An 18,736-nucleotide genomic window follows, 5' to 3' on the forward strand; every position below is an offset into this window, starting at 1 on the left:
AGGAAAACATGGAAATAGTAATGGCTAAAAATGCTCTTTGAAGGAATAGGTACACTATTACATGTTAAGCTTAAACATTACATATTTCAATAGTCATCTGGATAAAAGTAGTCTCTGGTAACAGCTTTCTAACCATTATAATCAGCATTCTCTCTTTTCACCTCTAAACTTGTACAGAAGTCTCTCCTTGAGCTTCTCCATCTTTATTTCGATGTTCAGCTTTCTGGAGAAGCCTGGGGCCCAGCAAACCAATAAGGAGACTTCCAATGGGGGCTGTGATGAGAATGGCCAAGAATGCTACTGTCAACACATCCATTCCATATTCTTCTAACTGTTTCTCTCCACGTGATCTTGCTCTGTCCAAAGCCACAGATCCTATTGCAGCCTATAAAAATTCAAAGGTAAAGTTGGAAATATAAGACAAGCACATAGAAAAAAGGTTAATTATTTTATCATTTGCAAAAATAAATTGCTTGTTCTTTTGCTCAACTAAGAAAGTTCTATTAGTCTGTTTTCAAAGTATACTGAAGTTGGTTTTGATTGTTTTAAACTCTCCCTGTACCCACCTATTTGCATAAGGTAAGGTCACAAAATATCAGGCAAATATATTTCAAAACACAAGGCAAACAGAGACTCATGATATTAATTAACTATAACATGATTCAATGTACTAAGTTTCTCCTGAGGAAAGATGAAAGTTGCTGGTCATCTTATTCTTTTAACTTTAGGAATTTGGAATTAAGAAAGAACAAGATGAAAAAATGCAGTGATACTTACTGGAAGATGGTGAAGTTTTAAAGGAAAATACATAGGAATATGTATTGCTTTGGAGTTTAAACTAATTGTTAAACATCATGAAACTTGAAAAGTGGTAGGCACCTTCAAAACTTGAAGTTAATCTTATTAGGTATTTGGTTAACTCTTTGCCTCAGGAGTTGGTGAAATGTTCCATTTAAAGTTTACCTACTGGAAAGTCTTCTAAAAATTCTCATTTTCTTTTAGAGGCAAAATGCAATATTAGTGCACATGGGAAAACAATATATTAATCATCTCCTTATTCCACAGAACACAAAAATGTTTGCCTCTAGGTGAAACAGAAGAGAAAATATTACTGTGCAGGAGACACAATGGCAGAAACTGCTAATTGCCCACAAAATCTGAATGTCCCTTTTCCCTTCTATAATATAATATAACTGAGTTTTAGCTGGTCACATTTCTGTCCAAATAGAAACTTTTTTTTTTTTTCAGCCTTCTTAGCAACAAGAAGCAGCTATATATCTAAGTTCTGGCCACTGAGAGGTGAGTGGAAGTGTTAAATGCTACTTGTAGGTTGCCCCCTGAAAATAAATGGACACTTGTACCTTATTCTTTCCCCACTTCCCACTGGATGAGAAATGGTGAAAGTTGGACACATGGGTGGAAGGCACATGCAGAGGATAGTGGTGACCCTGCCAGCTCTGGAACGCCCATGCTGGACTGCTGGTGAGAAATTAAAAAAAAACGAAACTATCGAATTTAGTTCCTGTATTGAGGGTTCTTTTATTGCAGGTTATCTGCTACTGTAACTAACTCAACATTTCATGAATTCTTGGTAAGAACTGCCCACATTATGATGTATTGTTGACCCTTGCACAACACAAGTTTAAACTGTGCGGATCCACATATACATGGGTTTTTTTCAGTAAATATACAGTTGGCTTTCCCTATCTGTGGGTTTTGCATCTGTGGATTCGATAACTATGGATTGAAAACAGTATTTTCCAGGTGGGAATCCGTGGATGCTGAGGACTGATTGTATGCCCGGTTCTATGTCATTTTAGATTTGCACATCCTCAGATTTTGGTATCCAAAGGGGGTTATGAAACTAATTCCCCATGGATACTGAGGGACAACTGAGTCTTGGGGGAGTCAAAAGTTATACATGGATTTTCGACTGGGCAGGGGTTAGTGCCCCTAACCCCTGTGTTGTTCAGGGGTCAAATGTATATTTCTCTTTCAGTTCCCTGTTGTGTGTTTATGTGTGTATGTTTTGGGGTTTCTATGTATTCTGAGTTGTGATTTAAAATACATTCCTTATAGTATTATATGTGTTATAGTATTATATGAACAAAATAGTTTTGAAAACAACTAACATATAAGTCTTATTTTAATTTTTGCTCCAAAAGATGCATTAGAGCTGATTGTCCGGCTAGATCTTATTTTCGGGGAAACACAGTAGAAAAAAATATATGAGAAGTCTTGTTTCTTGTGCAGTGGAAAAAGGAGGAAAAGAAAATTCTATACAATACTTGCTTCACAGAACATGCATTATTCAACATTTCCTAGATAATTTTTCCTTATTTTAAAATTTGCTTTAATAGCAGGAAAGTTTAGAAACACATCTTTCATATCAAAGCTACTAGAGTGATTATTTTAATATTTACCTACTAAAGTTACCAGAAGTAGTATGGAAACTGAACACACTGTGAGGGAGAAACTATTTCGCTTGTGGTGTTATATTAACCTTACAGTATTCTTAGCTATTATGTCTGAGACATCTGTGAAATTCTAATGGAAACCAACAACAACAGCAACGAAAAGCTTCTCTGGAATAATGCCCAAGCCCACGGCCACACAAAATCTAGCATATAGTTACAGAGCATATACATCCCAACACTTCCTAAATTAAGAACATTTAATTTTTATTTCATGAAATAGAAATTTGCGTACTTAAATAACTGCAAAATAATCAGGGATGGAACAGTTAAATTTCACTTGCTATAATTAGTCTGGAAATTAGGCAATACAATCAGGAATATATTACATTTGCAACAAATCATAAATGTAACAGTTCTAATTTAATTAGCAATTATAGGCATTCTATCAAGTTCGTGGTCAGTAATTTCAAGCACCTGTCTGTTAGTACCTTGTTCATCAGAGTGCACAAATTTTGGGTCATGCAATTGAGACATTTGACAGGAGGTTCAGGTAGTTTGAAAATTGTAGTATCAACTAATAATCTAGGAAATCAGTATTTTTTGAGTTGTTTGTCAATACATCTTTCTACTTTATATATAAAGACTGTGGTCAAGCATAACTGGTCATCAATCATATTGACACTGAAGTATTTCCAAATTCTAAGTTGGGCCATGCTATTTCTGTTTCACTCTTTTCTTAGAAGATATTGAAACGAAAAGAATTAACAAATATCTTTCTGGGGATTTAGAGAGCTCTCACTGATGAAAATTTAAACTCTGTCCTCCTGCTAATTCTGCTTTCTAGTAATGTGGGGATTTACTGTAATTATTGTTGTACTCTGGTGATCTAAATAAATTTAAGTGAGCTGTCCTATTTAAGGAGTCAATATATCAAAAATGAAACTTTTAAAAAGTGGATTAGTATAAACTCTTCATAAGTCAAATTTCAATTACTTACTTTCACCAAATTTGAATAAGCCCTCTTTGCAAAAGTTCAAGGTATCATACAGAAATAGAAGTTAAAATGCTAAGCCATCTATCCATCATTACCTGCACTGTGGCCTTCGGAAGCCATGCAAAAGAAATAAATATCTTTTCCTTTATGTTAAAACCAGCAAAACACACCATCAGAAATGTAGTCAAAATTCGTATCAATACTGCAATGCCCAGGGTGGCAACACTAAGGCCTGTAAGAAATACTCAATTTTTAGACATAATAAAATACTGGGGGAGAAACTGAACCTCATGGTTATTGATTCAAAATACCATCAACAGCAATAATCCAAATCCATTAAAAAATTTAAAAGACAAAAATAGGCATAATTCATCAAAACATCAATATTAAGGATCAATCAGACCATTTGTTTAAGAGGTTATTTTCCCTAGATTAAAAGGAGAAATTAATTAAATATATTTAAATTTTACAAAGGAGATTTCAGTGTTATTTTCTTATACTTTAAAGCAAAAATCACACTTTCTTCCACGTGTCTATACAGTAAGAACTTATTAAATGATAACAATGCACGACAGAATTTGGACTAGGTATTAGGTACACAAAAATATATAATGTACATACAGGCTTTGCCTCTATGACTTCAAAATTAGAGGACGACAGAAACACAAACAACAAATTAATATAGTAGCAGGTAAGTGCAGTACAAACATACTTGTAATAGAGTAAGAAGAGGAGAAAATTAGTATTTTCCTTAAAATGGTTGAAAATTCTTTACTGAGTATAAGACCAGAGGTGATATTCAAAATATTTACCAGCCAGTATAGAGGCAACCAGCCAATCAGAACAGAGCTGGCTGGACACTGACCAATCAAAATAAACATTGGTAGTACACGTCTGTTTCAACATGGTGCGTGCACTGACTTTCCATTAGCTCCGGTTCACGGGTACAGTACTACATTCAATCCTTTAGAATTCTTTGCTGATAAAGATAAGTTCATCCCGATTTGCAAAAAAGGGATTGCGACAAGGGCTGCTGCACCCGAGAAAGGCATAGCTAAGGTGACTAGTAATAGGGTGATTTTTTAAAAGGTAACATTTGTTAGGTGTTTACTCTGTGCCATATTCTATTAAGCCTTAAGTGCATTACTTTACTTAATCCTTACAATCTGTGGGGTAATTTTTTTTCACTTTACAGTTGAAAAAAAATGAAATTCATAAAGGATAAATAACTTTCTCAAGTTCAAAATGCTGTAAAACACCAGACAGACATTGCTAGAGCACCTACTCTGAATCTGCAATACGATTTCCTTATAGAAAAAACTTTGTGGCTTTTTAATGAAGGGTATTTCTCCTAGGTTGGTAGATTTTCAAAAGTATTTGTTGCCTGAAGTACAGGATTCAAGAGATGATACCACTCCCAGGAGGGAACATTGAAGGTTTCGGGGGAGGATGATGATGAAGTTTTAGGCACAATGAGTTTGAAGCTTTGTGGGACTTATAAATGGTGTTGTACAACTAGCAATTGGATATATTGATTTAGAGAGAAAGATTTTGGAAGCATATAGTTTATAATTGAAGCCACTGAGTGTAGATAAGCTCAGAGACGTTATGTAAAGTGAGAAGCATAGAGGCTTTGGAAAAAACTTACAAGAAGAGAAACATTTAAGCCACATATAGTGCCTAGAATGACTCAAAAGGCATTGAAAAATATGAAGTTTCAGGATTCAATGTAAAAAGAGTTTCAAAGAAGTCAATAGCATCAAGTGCTGCTGAGAGATCAAATAAATTAAAGACTAATATGTATTCAGTAGAGTTAGCAATATAACGTTGGTCAAAGCAGGGCTGGTTGTGTGACGGGGCAGAAGCTGAACTGAAATGTATTGAATAAAGGAATAAGAGTTGAAATGAAAAGAGGGATATGATTACCTCTTCGGAAATGTTTGAAAAGAGGAATAGAGAAGTAGAGTGGTAGGTGAGGGGACCAGTGAAATGAAGAAAGGATAATTTTTAATTGTGATAAAATAACACAACAAAATTTACCATCTTAACCATTTTTAAGTATATAATTCAGTAGTATTAAGTTAAAGTTCATATTTTTGTGCAACTAATCTCCAGAACTTTTCATCTTGCCATACTGAAACTCTCTACCCTATAAACAACAATTCCCCATTGCCCTCTCTCCCAAAACCCTGGCAACCACCATTCTACTTTCTATCTCAATGAATTTGACTACTCTGGATACCTCATATAAGTGAAATCATACATGTTTATTTTTTTGTGATTGGCTTATTTCAGTTTGTATAGCGTCCTCAAGTTTTATCCATGTTGTAGTATGCATTAGAATGGAAGGATATTATTTTAGGATCGGAGAGATTGGAGTCTATTTAAATTCTGAAGAGGAGAAAACTGACAAGTATATTTAAAGATATATAGAAAAAGGAAGAATCTATGTGTGAGATATAGAAGGAGAGGGCAGGAGAAAGGATCCCTAGGATGGGTAGAGAATATTGTGATGAGAGGAAAGGAGGAAATAATGAGCATATATGTGCAAATTAACTTTAAGTATAGTGCTATGAATCAAGAGTTTTAATATGATGGCTTTGAATGCATAAATGAATAAAACAATGAATGAACCAATAAACATTTCTATTCCATGGGTACATATTATAGAACATATTATAGTTATCTTTAAAATTCTGGCCCTTGATCAGAACAAAACTAGATGAACCTCTTATTGTTGGAAAAAAACAATTTTAAGGCCAACATTTTTTGATAGTAGTAAGCAGTATTAGTTTGCTTTACAAGGAACAATACAAAAGATATAAAAATTTACTTAGACTGACAAACTATTTCCTAACCAACTAGTCTAAAATACTTAAATCATTATTTTTATATACTGTGACAATGGGAACCACTGAACATATACCTACTAAAGATATTTCAACTGAATATAAAAAGAGTTGATTTGAGCAAAAGTACTACTTTGAAAATCTTACCTACAGTTTCTGGTCTGAGAGATGCAATAGATACCTCTGCTCCAATCAGTCCAAAAAGAAGAGGCTGAAAGATGTCCCAGGCAACTGAAATAATTTTTTCAACCTCTGCCTAAAAGAAACACACACACACACACACACACACACACACACACACACACACACACACACATTTTTGTTATCTAAAGTTACAAGTTCTAAGAATTTAGTAATTTGAAATTTGAGTCAATTTGACCTCAGATAGGATTTATTTCTGTGACATCACTAAATAAGATGTTAGCTAGAAAAGAGCAAAAAAATTGCATAAAGATATTTCTAACACAGTTAGAAATAATGGAGTTATATCCATTTACTTTTCTGCCACTAATATATGAGGTGCCTCTCTCATTACAAACTTACCAGCTTAGAGTTGTGTTTCTCAAACTTTAGCATGCATCAGAATCACCTGGAAGTCTTCTTAGATTTCTGGGCCCCATCCCCACATTTCTGATTTAGGCAGACACAGTGGGCATGAGAATTTGCACTTGTTAACAAGTTCCCAGGTGATGCTAATGCTGCTGGGCTGGGAACCACACTTTGGGAATCACTGGCTTAAAATATTATTGTTTTTCATCTTTAGCCATACTGTTAGCGGCTAAATACATGAAAATGTTTACATTATTTGACCCCAATATTTCATTGTTAGGAACATGCCTAAAGAAATCAGACATTGGATTTCAGCATAATTAAAAATACCAGAGATTAGAAGTAACCTAATAGATAGCTATAGGGGAATGGTTAAAAAAAACTTATGGGGTGTGTGTGTGTGTGTGTGTGTGTGTGTGTGTGTGTGTGTGTTGTAAAGAGGAATACATAGGAGAGTAACCAGAGGTAAATTATGAAAAAAATGTTCCTAGTTTTCTCTCTGGGTTGTGGGGTTACAATGATCTTCTCTGTAATTAGCAGGGCTGCAGGCAATTCAGGCAAAATTCTGACAAATGCAGGCAAAGATGCTTTGCTTGGTTTATAACAATCTTTTCTATATAACCCACAGTTTTTCTGAAGAACAGTGTAATCAGAAGTGATCAAAGTGTCCTTTTTTCTCTGTTGCCTCTCAGGGCTCATAGCCCCTTGCTAAAACTACTTTTATGCTGTATTTCAAATGATATGGGTTTTTTGCACTGTTTTTTTTTTATCCTATAACTTATTAATTTAGAGACTTACTTTTAAATTGCAAAGTTTAGAAGTATATTTTTAATACACTTGGTATGTACTCAAACAGATGTCAAAATATAAAAATGTGCCCTGCACAATAATGTTACAGCTGTATTTATTATAGGGTAGTCAAGTCACTTTAGAGTCAGGTAAATCTGAGCTTAAATTTCAGTGCCACTTTTTAATTTTATGACCTTGAACATGTAATTTAAGTATTTCTAAGTTATAGTGTCCATAAAATGAAAATAGTAATACTTTTTCAAAGGTTTTTTTGTTGTTGTTAAAATAAATGAGAATATCCACTTAGTGCCTAGCACAGGGCCATACAGAGTGGCAATAAAAATTTGTTAGTTTCCTTCCCTGTTTTTATCCATGTAATATATTATCCATATAATATAATGAGCTGATTGTAATGTTTGAAGATTTTTAAAGAGGTGACAACAGAAAGAATTTACTTGTAAAATTCAATTTGAAGAAACTGACTCCAAGCATATTTGAGAATTTTCCAGTTGAATAAATGAAATAAAATAAACCAAAATATTTAAATAGTTTACAGAACTGTTGGCTTTAGGTGGAAGAATTACAAATATTTTTTTTCTTTTCTTCTATTTCTGACTTAAAATTTTCTTAAAGTTCTGTGATAAGCATATACTACTTTCAATCTCAGAAATAAATTCAACTTTATTTAAAAAAATATTCTCTTTAGCAATTTATTTTTTTAAATGCTGGAAAAAGGTTACCGTTAAGAAGTTAAGGGTTAGTTTATACAATGCTAATGCTGGGCAAACTTCCCAGATGTAGGACAAGGGGTCACAGTGCAATGCCAAAGCATCCCTTCACTAAGTGAAAACTGTGGCCTTGGTCCTGGGTCAAAGGAGCAGATCAGAGTGCTTCAGAAAGCAGGGTGCATTTGTCAGCAGCGCAGGCTAGGCTGGGAGACAGCAGCAGAGTCCTCAGAGAGAAATGAGGGAGGCAGCAGAGCCCTTGGTCCCGAGCTACGATTAGACCAAAGAAGACAGACCAGAGTGTTATAATGTGTGATCATCTTGATGTGTGATAATCTTGCCTCAGCCTACAAGTAAAGCCCTGGAAAAACAAATGTCCCGGTAACAGCAAATGCTTATGAGAGAGGAAGGATGATGAGAGTACCCAATTTACACTAGGACATTTATTTATAAATAGTGTTAGCTTTGTTCTTATCAGATGTAAGTTTACTTAAAATCGGAAAGTAGAATTTAATACTATAGGTGCTGCTGAAAAAAAAAAGTAGGCCTGAAATAAGCCTTAGAGTCAAATCTCTTAATGAGGCAGCAAACCCGGGTGCCCATGAAGTATCTAAAACAGAGTTCAAAAGGACTCTCTCCTTTCTCTCAAAGCCCAATCCATCTCAGCCCATTTTCCTGTGGCCTCAATATCCTTCTCTACACAAGGCTCCCAGCAGCTCCTACCAATCCATCCTCTTTTGAAGCAAGATGAGTCACAGTTATGCTTGTCCTAACTTTATATCACACCCTTACAGAGTGAAAGCCTTCTACATGAATGCTATTTACCCACAATGACATTCTGTCTCTAGCAGATCTCTGCAGAGGTCATTTAGTTGAAAATGATTATGTATTTAAGCTCAAGATTTATAACCTTCACATATGTTTCAACATGGCATTATTTTAAGCTTAATTTGAACAGCTGTCTTCAGGTTTTCCAAAATAATATATCTGCATTTAGTTTAGGTCACCTACATCTAATTTCTTCATGAAATGGAACAGCATCTGATCCTGTCAAATTCAAATCTATAAAAATGGGTCTTGAAATAAAAATAAATAAATGGCAACTAGCTAGTTTCCATAATATGTATTAAGAAAATCAGTACTCTTAGTGATCTTGAAAATCAGTAAGAAAAACCAAAATCTTACAAAAAATAGGCACAGTCTTTTGAACAAACTGGCTAATAAACACCTGAAAAGATGATTAGCTTCACTCATAAAAAATGCAAATCAGATCAATAATGACACATATTTTTTACCTATCAGATCAGCAAAATATCTGAAGATTGAAAATTCTCAGTTCAGAAAAACAGATCTTCTCACATACTGTTGGTGGGAATATAAATTGTTACAGCCTTTTTTGTTGTTGTTTTATTTTATTTTATTTTATTTTATTTTATTTTATTTTATTTTATTTTATTTTATTTTTACATCCCTCACACCATGAACTCCCCTCCCCCCATCCACCACCACCCCGACCTCACACCGAGCCATCACATTATACACATAAAATTATAGTTGGCATTCATTAATGTCCAGCCTCTGGTATACAATGCCATGACCAGGCATCCACATGTTACAGCCTTTTAAAAAGGGCAAATTGATACTATCAAGTTTCAGTGTGCATACTTTTTCATAGAGCAATCCTATTTATAGAAATTTATCCTATAAATTCAAAAGATATGCTACATTTTGTTGATTTTAAGATACACATTTTTTTCACATTTAAACATTTCTGAAACTAAGGTGTCATGTTATAGTTGAATTGGCAGCATTCTTTTCTTTCTTGGTGGCACGTAAAATGGTGCTTCTTAGACCTGATAGAGTCTTAGAGTTTATGAAATATGGTATATATAGGATATTTTATTGAAGCACTTTTTGTTTAGCAGAAAACTAGAAACAATCTAAATGTTTGTTAGTAAGGGACTGGTTTAATACAGTACAGTGATACAATGTAATATTCTGTAGCCCTTACAAAGAATAAGGAAGGCATCTTGGAAACATTACCATGATATATTATAAGACTTCAAGTTATAGATTGGCATGTAAGGAGAAAAAAGAACGTGCATGTGTTCTTTGGGGCATACATTTGTATATGCATAGAAAACAGCTTTTATGATTAAATCATTTTGTTAATTTGATGTTAAGAAATTATCTGCAAAGAGAAAACTAATCTGATCAGAAAATAGTCATGAGAAGAACTTAAAATGAAATTCACCTTTTTGCTGCTCCATCCCAGGCCTGCAAGGAAAGCCATGACCAATGTACACAGTCCTCCTGACCCAGGGAAACCGAAATACACGCTGCTGAACACTGCTAGCACAGAGAGCCCCAAAACGAGGAATGCTCTCTTCCACACAAGTTTGTCCTTGAGGAGAAAAAAGGTTGATTAACTCAATTATTTCATATAATTTATTTTTAATTACTGATTTTTCCATCTTTAGGACTCAGTGGAAAATAAAAATGTGTGTATCCATGCACAAAAATGCATGATATAACATTTCCTTTCCTTTCCTTAACAAAAGTAGAGTTGGCACATGTACGAATTTGGTTCCTCTCTCAGGAATAAGAGTTGGCTTCCTCTGCAATTATCAAGGCAGAATTTCACAGGGCTGAATGGAATAGCAGAAAAAAACACATGAGCTTTGGAGCCAGACAGGGTTAAAATTCTAGCTGTTTTATGTCACTGGCATATGTGTGACATGTTATTTAGTCTCTTGAGGCTTTATTTCCTCCTCCCTGTTACATTTTGGCATTTTGTGAAGGTTAAAGATATGATATCTCTATTATTTTTAGGCTCTCTGTTTACTCTTTAATGTGATGCTTTCTTGCGTGTTTTTCCCCTAAGTCCTTGAATACCAAGAAGTTTTAAGAGGCTATAGAATGAGTAGATTGTTTTGTTGTTGTTGATTTTTAAAATCTATGAAATCTGTGCCCCTCTCCCTTTACTTTTCCCTGTTCAGCCTTTTACACTTCTTGATTATTTGAGAAGGCAGGAAAGTCTTTAAAAGTGCTTGACATGGAGGCATGCGGGCTCTGGAGGTGAATTAACTGAATTCATTCCCAGCTCCACCGCAGTGTAGCTATGTGTCCTTGTTTAAAAAACTCCCTCATCTTTGATTTCCTTAACAGTAAAACGGTCATATGAATAGCACTTCTATCAGGGGTTATTATGTGGACTGCACTAGACCAGTGCTTTCCAGTAGAACGTCCTTCTCTGCACGGTCTATGGGTATGTTCTGTCTGTTACAGCCACGTGTAGCTAGCAGCTGCTGCACTGAACACAGCGGCACCACAGCGTTTTGTACACAGGAAGCCACCAATGCGAGTCATCATTTTCCCCTTTACTTGGTTGTGTAATTTTTAAAAAAAATCCTGTCATTTTCTTTTATGCATTCAAAAACTCGTTTGCAGACAATTTTACTTCGCATTTTTTAGAGCACAATGAAAATTCAAATAAACATACCGATAATGGAAATATTAATTTTCTTACTTAAGGTTCTACTATAATTGAATTTCTAATCCTGTTCAAAATACTCCGAAATCTTCAAAATGCAATTCTTACAGGAAAAAAAAAAAAGATTTTTATGTTTATCTATTGTAACAGATTTAGGAAGGTAAGGGAAACGAACAAAACATTTGTTTCTCATTAAGAAATCACTGTGTACAGTAAAGAACTTTCTGATCTCCTGGGTTAGAAATATTGGGCTATATTATAATGAAATGGTAGGGTCTATCTTTGATAGTAGTAGAATCTAAGGTATTTTTATACTGAAAAAGAGGTTTGAAAAGCCATTTTATATCTTGGTTTAATTGAGTATTATGAATAATAAATAAAAATAATAAAATAAAAATAAATTAATTTAAAAAATTAAGAACTTGCATATCGTATCATTTTGGAATTGATGTTATTTGTTTTACAGTAAAATATGAAATGTACAGAATATAAGCTAGAGAAAATAAATTCAGGATTGCATTAAAATCTTATACATTTAGTCCTCTTCATAAATCTCATGGACAGCACTGATAAAACAGTAAGTAGTTTGAAAATGGGGGCCATTTTCTAAGGCTCATCCTTCACCTCGGCTTTGAGGGAAGTGTTCCAGATGTTTCTCCAATGACATTTTAGAGCACAGCTTCCTCATAGATTATTCCTTTTACCTGGTCACTGCTTGGAAAGTACTGAATAAAAAATCCAAGAAGAGATCCAGTTGCGACACCAGTTACCACCTCCAAAACTCCTCTGAGGACATTAAAAACTGTGGAGCCTTAAAAACACATAAAAAGAAAAACTTCAGATAAAACTCTAAATCCGTAAATAAGCAGATGACGTGAATCATCAAATTACATTGAAAGAAAAGTTTATAGATCTTTTCTGCTTTCACACATTCTTAAATATATGTGATTTAAAATGTCTAACAGACCTCTCTTATTAGAAAGGCAGGCATATATGGGAAATAAATTTCAAAATAGGCATAAGCTATGATTTGTATACTTTTTGTACATCTACTTCCATAAAAATTTACTTAAAGGGCCTAAGAAAATACAAAAAGTAAAATTCATGACTTTACTCATTTGTTCGGCTATATTATATGCATAGGCTGGGTGAGTAGACAGATATAGTTTTCCAACTGCCATTTAAGAGCCTGATTTTTAAATAATAAACATACACTTATTTTTGTAGCTCTGATATGTATAGAATTACAGTCATTTAAGAATGTGGCAATTAAAATCAAGATTCTTTTCTTAGCACAGTGAGTATAGGGGACTAACCCCTTCTCAAATGTTTTTTCTAAAAGTAAACCTGTAAGGAAATTATTTTTGAAATTGCTCTTAGAAGACATTTTTTTCCCAGGTGTTTAGCTTCTTTGAAATATGTATCATAAAATAGAAATAAGTTAGAACCTGTATTTTCCTCCCTAGCATAGAAGATTTCAGCAACTTTAAATAAAAAGCTCTTTTTAGCACATTGTGCAGAAAATTATATTAAAATTGATCAACACATAAAGCCCTTCTTCACATACTGAGGAGTTCTTGTGGTTTCTTGTTATTGTAGTGAAGGATACAGAATATGCTACCCCAAAGTATGCTGCTTTGGCATAAGGATTATTTTGAGCTGAAGGCAAACTGAGAAGAAACAGATACACGAAAAGCTACCTGCACTCCCTCTTTTTGCTTAAAAGGTGGATATAAATCTGTAAGGGTGTCCTTCTCTCCTCTCTACCAGGAAGGATGAAAGTTAACCACTGAGACAACGAGGGACCCTCATCAGCTCAGAGATAGCACCAGAGGAATCTACATCACAATTTTTGCTAACACCAGCCCTTACCGATCATTAGTATCCTCATATACATATTTGCCTTTCCACAATTTGCTGCCCTTAAAGCTCAAAGTCCTTTGGTAATTCTCTAGAAAATTACTGTTCTTTGCCAAAATGCCACATAAGCTCAAATTCTAACCAATTCTTTGAGTTACTCATCACTGAATATTCCCATGAGTAAGCATAATACACATGATAATAAACTGTTTTTCTCTAGTTAATCTGACTCTAAGGGACCCCAGCCAATGAACCTAAAGTTGGTAGGGGGGAATCAGTTTTTCTTCTTTTCCTACAGTTTTAATCATCTCTCTTATTGAAAAATACCGTTCCTTTGTAGTAATTTTATTTAGTTCAGACAACTGTTAGACAATTTGTGACTGTCAAAAGTATGTGATAATGACACGTTATATCACAGAAAATAATTTACTTCCATCCCCCCAGATTATAAAATCTCAAGCACACCCTTCCCACTGCCTTCCCTGACCCTGCTCTTCCCTCTCCCCGGTGATTCTAATGCAAACTCTGTTGCTCTAGTTAAAGAGGCATTCATAGGACCAAAATGGTATCAGGTGTGCTAAAACCTGTCATACCACCTGATTTAATTGCATGTCCAACCTCTCTTAGCAATACAATCTTAACCAATCAGTCTGGAATTTCTTGTTCAACAATTTCCTGGAATTTCCTGTCATGTGGGCCCTTGCCATCCCGCATAGAAAGAAGAGGCAATCTGTATGATATAAACCCTTGTCTCTCTCTCTCTCTCTCTCTCTCTCTCTCTCTCTCTCTCTCTCTCTCACACACACACACACACACACACACAAAGACATCTTAGTCTAAAAATAACCCTTTCTATACTTTTGTTAATAGGTTCCTTGCTGAGTGCCCTTCTAGTTTTTAAATGGGATGCTGCCCAATTCATGAATCACTTAATAAAGCCAATTAGATCTTCAAATTTACTTAGTTGAAATTTGATTTTCAACATTCTAGTGTTTTCCATGCCCAAAGGTTCTGATTTAATTGGTCAAAGACAGAGCCCACATATGAATATGTTTTAAAACCTCCCAGATAATTCTGATGGGCAGCTGAGGCTGAGAACCGTTGTTTTAAGGGTACATACCAGGAAAGCAGTGAGAACATAAATTTGGATAGGTACAAACAGAGTTAAAATAAAGAAGAGAGTGTAGATTTGAGGTAATAGGTAATAGGGAATCCTCATTGGTTCTTAAACAAGAAGGTAACATTATGAAAGCTGTGTTTTGATCAGATTAATTTACCAATGAGACACGGCAGGGACTGGATGTAAGGCAACTGGGACAACGGGATGATGTAAGGGTCTAGGTCATCAGTATAAACCATGTAATCACAACATGGTAAGATAACTGTAAGGGTGAAATTCAGGGAATCAATAACGCAGTTAGACTTAGCTGGTAGTTTGCAGTTTAACTCACCATATAGCTCGCTATCTAGCCACCTGTAATTAGGCTTAGTTTGTTTGAAGTTTGATCCATCCTGATATTCATTTGTTTTCCCTTTGTTTATCCCCTCACTGATTAACTGAAGAACTCTGTTCCCTTTCTCAAGGCTACCCATACCTCTTTAATTAACAACATCCTAACCTGGGAAAGAGCAATTTCTTAATCTTCAGGTGTCCGGACACTGGAATCCAATTTACAACTCCCTTGCAGTACTTATTGGTGGTGCATTAAAGTCCCAGGCCACAATGGCTGAGTCCATGTCCAGAGTCTGGCTAACATCGTCTCCAAACAGACCAGACCCCAGGTAGCGATGTCAGCCCTCAAACCTGCCTGACTGACTCCCCCTTTCGTATATAAGAAAAAGCTAACCTGAAGTTAAGTGCAGCTGTCTATCAGGCAGTACCCTGGCAAACGAGTTTGCCAGTATTTCTCTCCTCCTAACTTTAATAAAACCTTTTCTTGCCCACTTTGTAGAGTGTTGTGTGAATGCTTTCACCTTTTGTGAATGACCAGGGATTAATTCTATGTCACCACAATAACTAGAGGGGGGTGGAGAGAGAATACATAACTTTCTAAGGAGTGTTCCCACTAAATAATCTGAAATTAAATTTAGGCTATCATTACAGTTTGTAAATAATATGAAATCGCAAATCTTATCTTCCACTCTTGGACACAGATTAAAAAATGAACTTAAACCTGTGTTCTGCCAAAGCACAGTAAAGGTGCTGAATAATAGTGAAAGAAAAAAATGCCTTCCTCTTTCATTACTACTTAAAACAAAACAAATCCACATCAGGTACTTAAGTATTAATAAGACACTCATTAAAATCATTGTTGTTATTACCCATAAAATGTTAAAGATGAGGGAACAGAAATCGTTCCTTCCACTTGGACTGCTCTCTGTCATTTGTGCTCACTGAAAAACCTACTCGTCCCTTGTATGAAGTCTCCAAGATTAAACTTTCCCAGATAGTTCCATGCAGAAAGTGTTGTCCCTTAAACTCTGCTACTTTGCATCCACTCTTAATGTACTTCCCATACTACTTGAGCAGCCTGTGTCTAGTGGGTGAAGAGAGTCAAGATAGGAAGCTAGCGATTCCTCCTTTGGTACAGAACTAACTCTTGGAGTTGCTTTCATTATTTTAATTTGCCATGATCAATCATCAAGCAAACATCCCATGCTTATATCATCACAATCTATGTCTCTAGAACTTGAGAGAACAGCACATTGTGAACTGATCAGTTTACCTGTGGAAAAGGCCATGCCCAAGCATGTGTTGAAGCCAGTGATGGCCAGAATGTCATCAAAACTGCCAGCAGCCATGAGTAAGGTCGGGACACCTTTTTCAACACCATAGCCTCCTCCCTGCAAAAGGAGCATGGAAGGCACCACGACAGCTGGAGAGACAGCACCTAAGACAAAACTAAGCAGGCAGCACTTTAAACGTTTATGATAGTATCTTACTCGTCGTCATCATTATTATTGAAATTGTAATACCCTCTACTCTCTTAGAGGTTACACTTTAGAGAACTAGTCTTTCAAATGGCGGTGATCCACCAAATCAGAAACACACACACACACACACACAAGTCCGACGGAACACTTTTTCTAAGTGTGGCCTGAACTGGAAACACTTTGGTTGCCTAAGATATATTTATGAGTGGCCTAGAAGACCTAATGGGGTTAGGTCCCAGGAATCCATCTTTTTTAAAAAAACAAAACTTTTGTGGCATGAGGTTTAAAAAACATGGCCATGGATTTTTGAATTGGAATCCTTCTATCAGGACTTGGTATGTAAAATAAGACAACAGATTAGAAGGGGAAAGCGACCATGCAGTGACATTGATGCTAATAATAGCAGCAGTGGTAACAGCAGAAGCTGTTTTTATAATGCTTACTATGTGCCAAACGCCACTTTAATCACTTTACATATATTAAGTAATTCAATCCTCACAGCAAACCTATGATGTAGCTACAATCATTATCTCCATTTTGCAAATGAGGACGCAGAGGCACAGGGATTAGATACTTTGCCAAAGATCACATACTGAGAAGTCAGAGAGCTGGGATTTGAGTCCAGGGAGTATTGCTCCAGAGTCTTAACCATGAGAAGAACTTACTTCTTGCCTACTTACTAGTACTAAATTCTCACTAAGTACTTTTGTATTTATTTACCTCTCAGGGCCCTTAAGCATTAGAAGAACTAACAGTGGGAGGGAGACAGCACCATCTAATCACAATAGTCTGGTGACAGAAGAAGGAAGAAAAGAATGTCAGGTGTTGATCACTGCTGATGTATTTATCGTCTTTCGTGCAGACTATGAAGTGAGATCCCGCAGCTCTCTCACCAGCATGGAATCAGGTGTTGGTTAAAGTCAACTACTTCCTCAATAGTTTAAATTGTTATAACCTCTGTAAAACTTAGCACCAACAAAGAAGTATACTATATTTTGAAGTTATAATATTTATATGCTGGAATATCAACAGTTATAATATTATGCTGGAATATCCACGTTGTGTTTATTGATGTCCTTAAGAAAATGTCATTATGTATTCTCCTGTACAGAAGCAGAAAAAGTCCTAGCACATTTCCATAGGACAAGAAAAATCCATTACCCCAGTATAAATGCCCACTGCCACGGTAAACCCATTAGGAAGTGGGCAAGAAGAGCAGATGTACAAGCCTCTACAAGACAAGGACCCATGGATAACCGTACACAAACACCCTTCAGTTTCTTCAGAGCCTGAAATAGAAAAATAGACATACTAAAATAATCTAAAGATATGCAAAGAAAATGACATTAAATGCTTTTTCTTCAGTATTCAGACCACGTGTAGGTCATCATGAATTTTATTTAACGAACATTTCAGTATTCTAAGTTTTAGAGATAACTTATTTAGTTCTCATAGCAACCCTATGACATAGGTAATATTATTACCACCATTTTTTAGATGTCCTCATCTGAAAAGGCATAAGTTAAAATCATGTGCCCAAGATCATGAAATTGGTGAATTGTGGAGCTAGGTTTGAATCCAGGCAAGCTGCGTATAATCTCCACATTAGTTGGTCTAACCCTCTCGGTGTTAGCTCCATGTATAATCTCTGGGCCCAGAATGAACCGAAGTTAAAGACCTTCATCCCCAAGAACATTCATTCCCACATTCAAAAACATACATGAATAAAAGCATTTCAAGAAAGCAACTTGAGACTCATTCTATAGACTAGGCAGTTTCCTGAGCCAGTATAGTTAGCCCTGAACACTTGTATAGGGCTTTGCACACCAAAAATATCATGTCTTCTCTCTCACCACCGTTATTATAAATGCGGCCTATATCTCTGTCAGAGAAAGGAGGAGCCATTATACTTGGTGCTGTCCTTGACAGACACTAACTCCACTTTTCTCCAAGAAAGAATATGGGAACATCTTCCGGGGATAGTGCTGCATGAAATAAATTGCATTCTCTTCTTGAGAATGCCAAACAAAGTGTCCACATCCATTTCCTAAAGCTCAGTGATTCTAAATACTTGTAGTATTGGAGGAACAAAATCCCCAGTCCATAGTTAAAAGTGTACAATTCAA

General features: G+C 35.5%; 1 protein-coding gene across 1 annotated transcript in view; it reads right to left on the reverse strand.

Moving 5' to 3' along the window:
- The window catches only part of SLC9B2 (solute carrier family 9 member B2), a 40,104-nt gene continuing 21,368 nt past the window's right edge, over window positions 1-18,736 (reverse strand). The window contains 8 exon segments of the mRNA XM_081057162.1: window positions 1-190; window positions 193-385; window positions 3,507-3,643; window positions 6,408-6,516; window positions 10,578-10,727; window positions 12,521-12,627; window positions 16,403-16,578; window positions 17,772-17,899. Of these exon segments, the coding sequence (XP_080913288.1) occupies window positions 129-190; window positions 193-385; window positions 3,507-3,643; window positions 6,408-6,516; window positions 10,578-10,727; window positions 12,521-12,627; window positions 16,403-16,578; window positions 17,772-17,899 (1,062 nt within the window). The 3' untranslated portion in view covers window positions 1-128.

The sequence above is a fragment of the Rhinolophus hipposideros genome (assembly GCF_964194185.1).
Source record: "Rhinolophus hipposideros genome assembly, chromosome: 1".
Classification (NCBI taxonomy): domain Eukaryota; kingdom Metazoa; phylum Chordata; class Mammalia; order Chiroptera; family Rhinolophidae; genus Rhinolophus; species Rhinolophus hipposideros.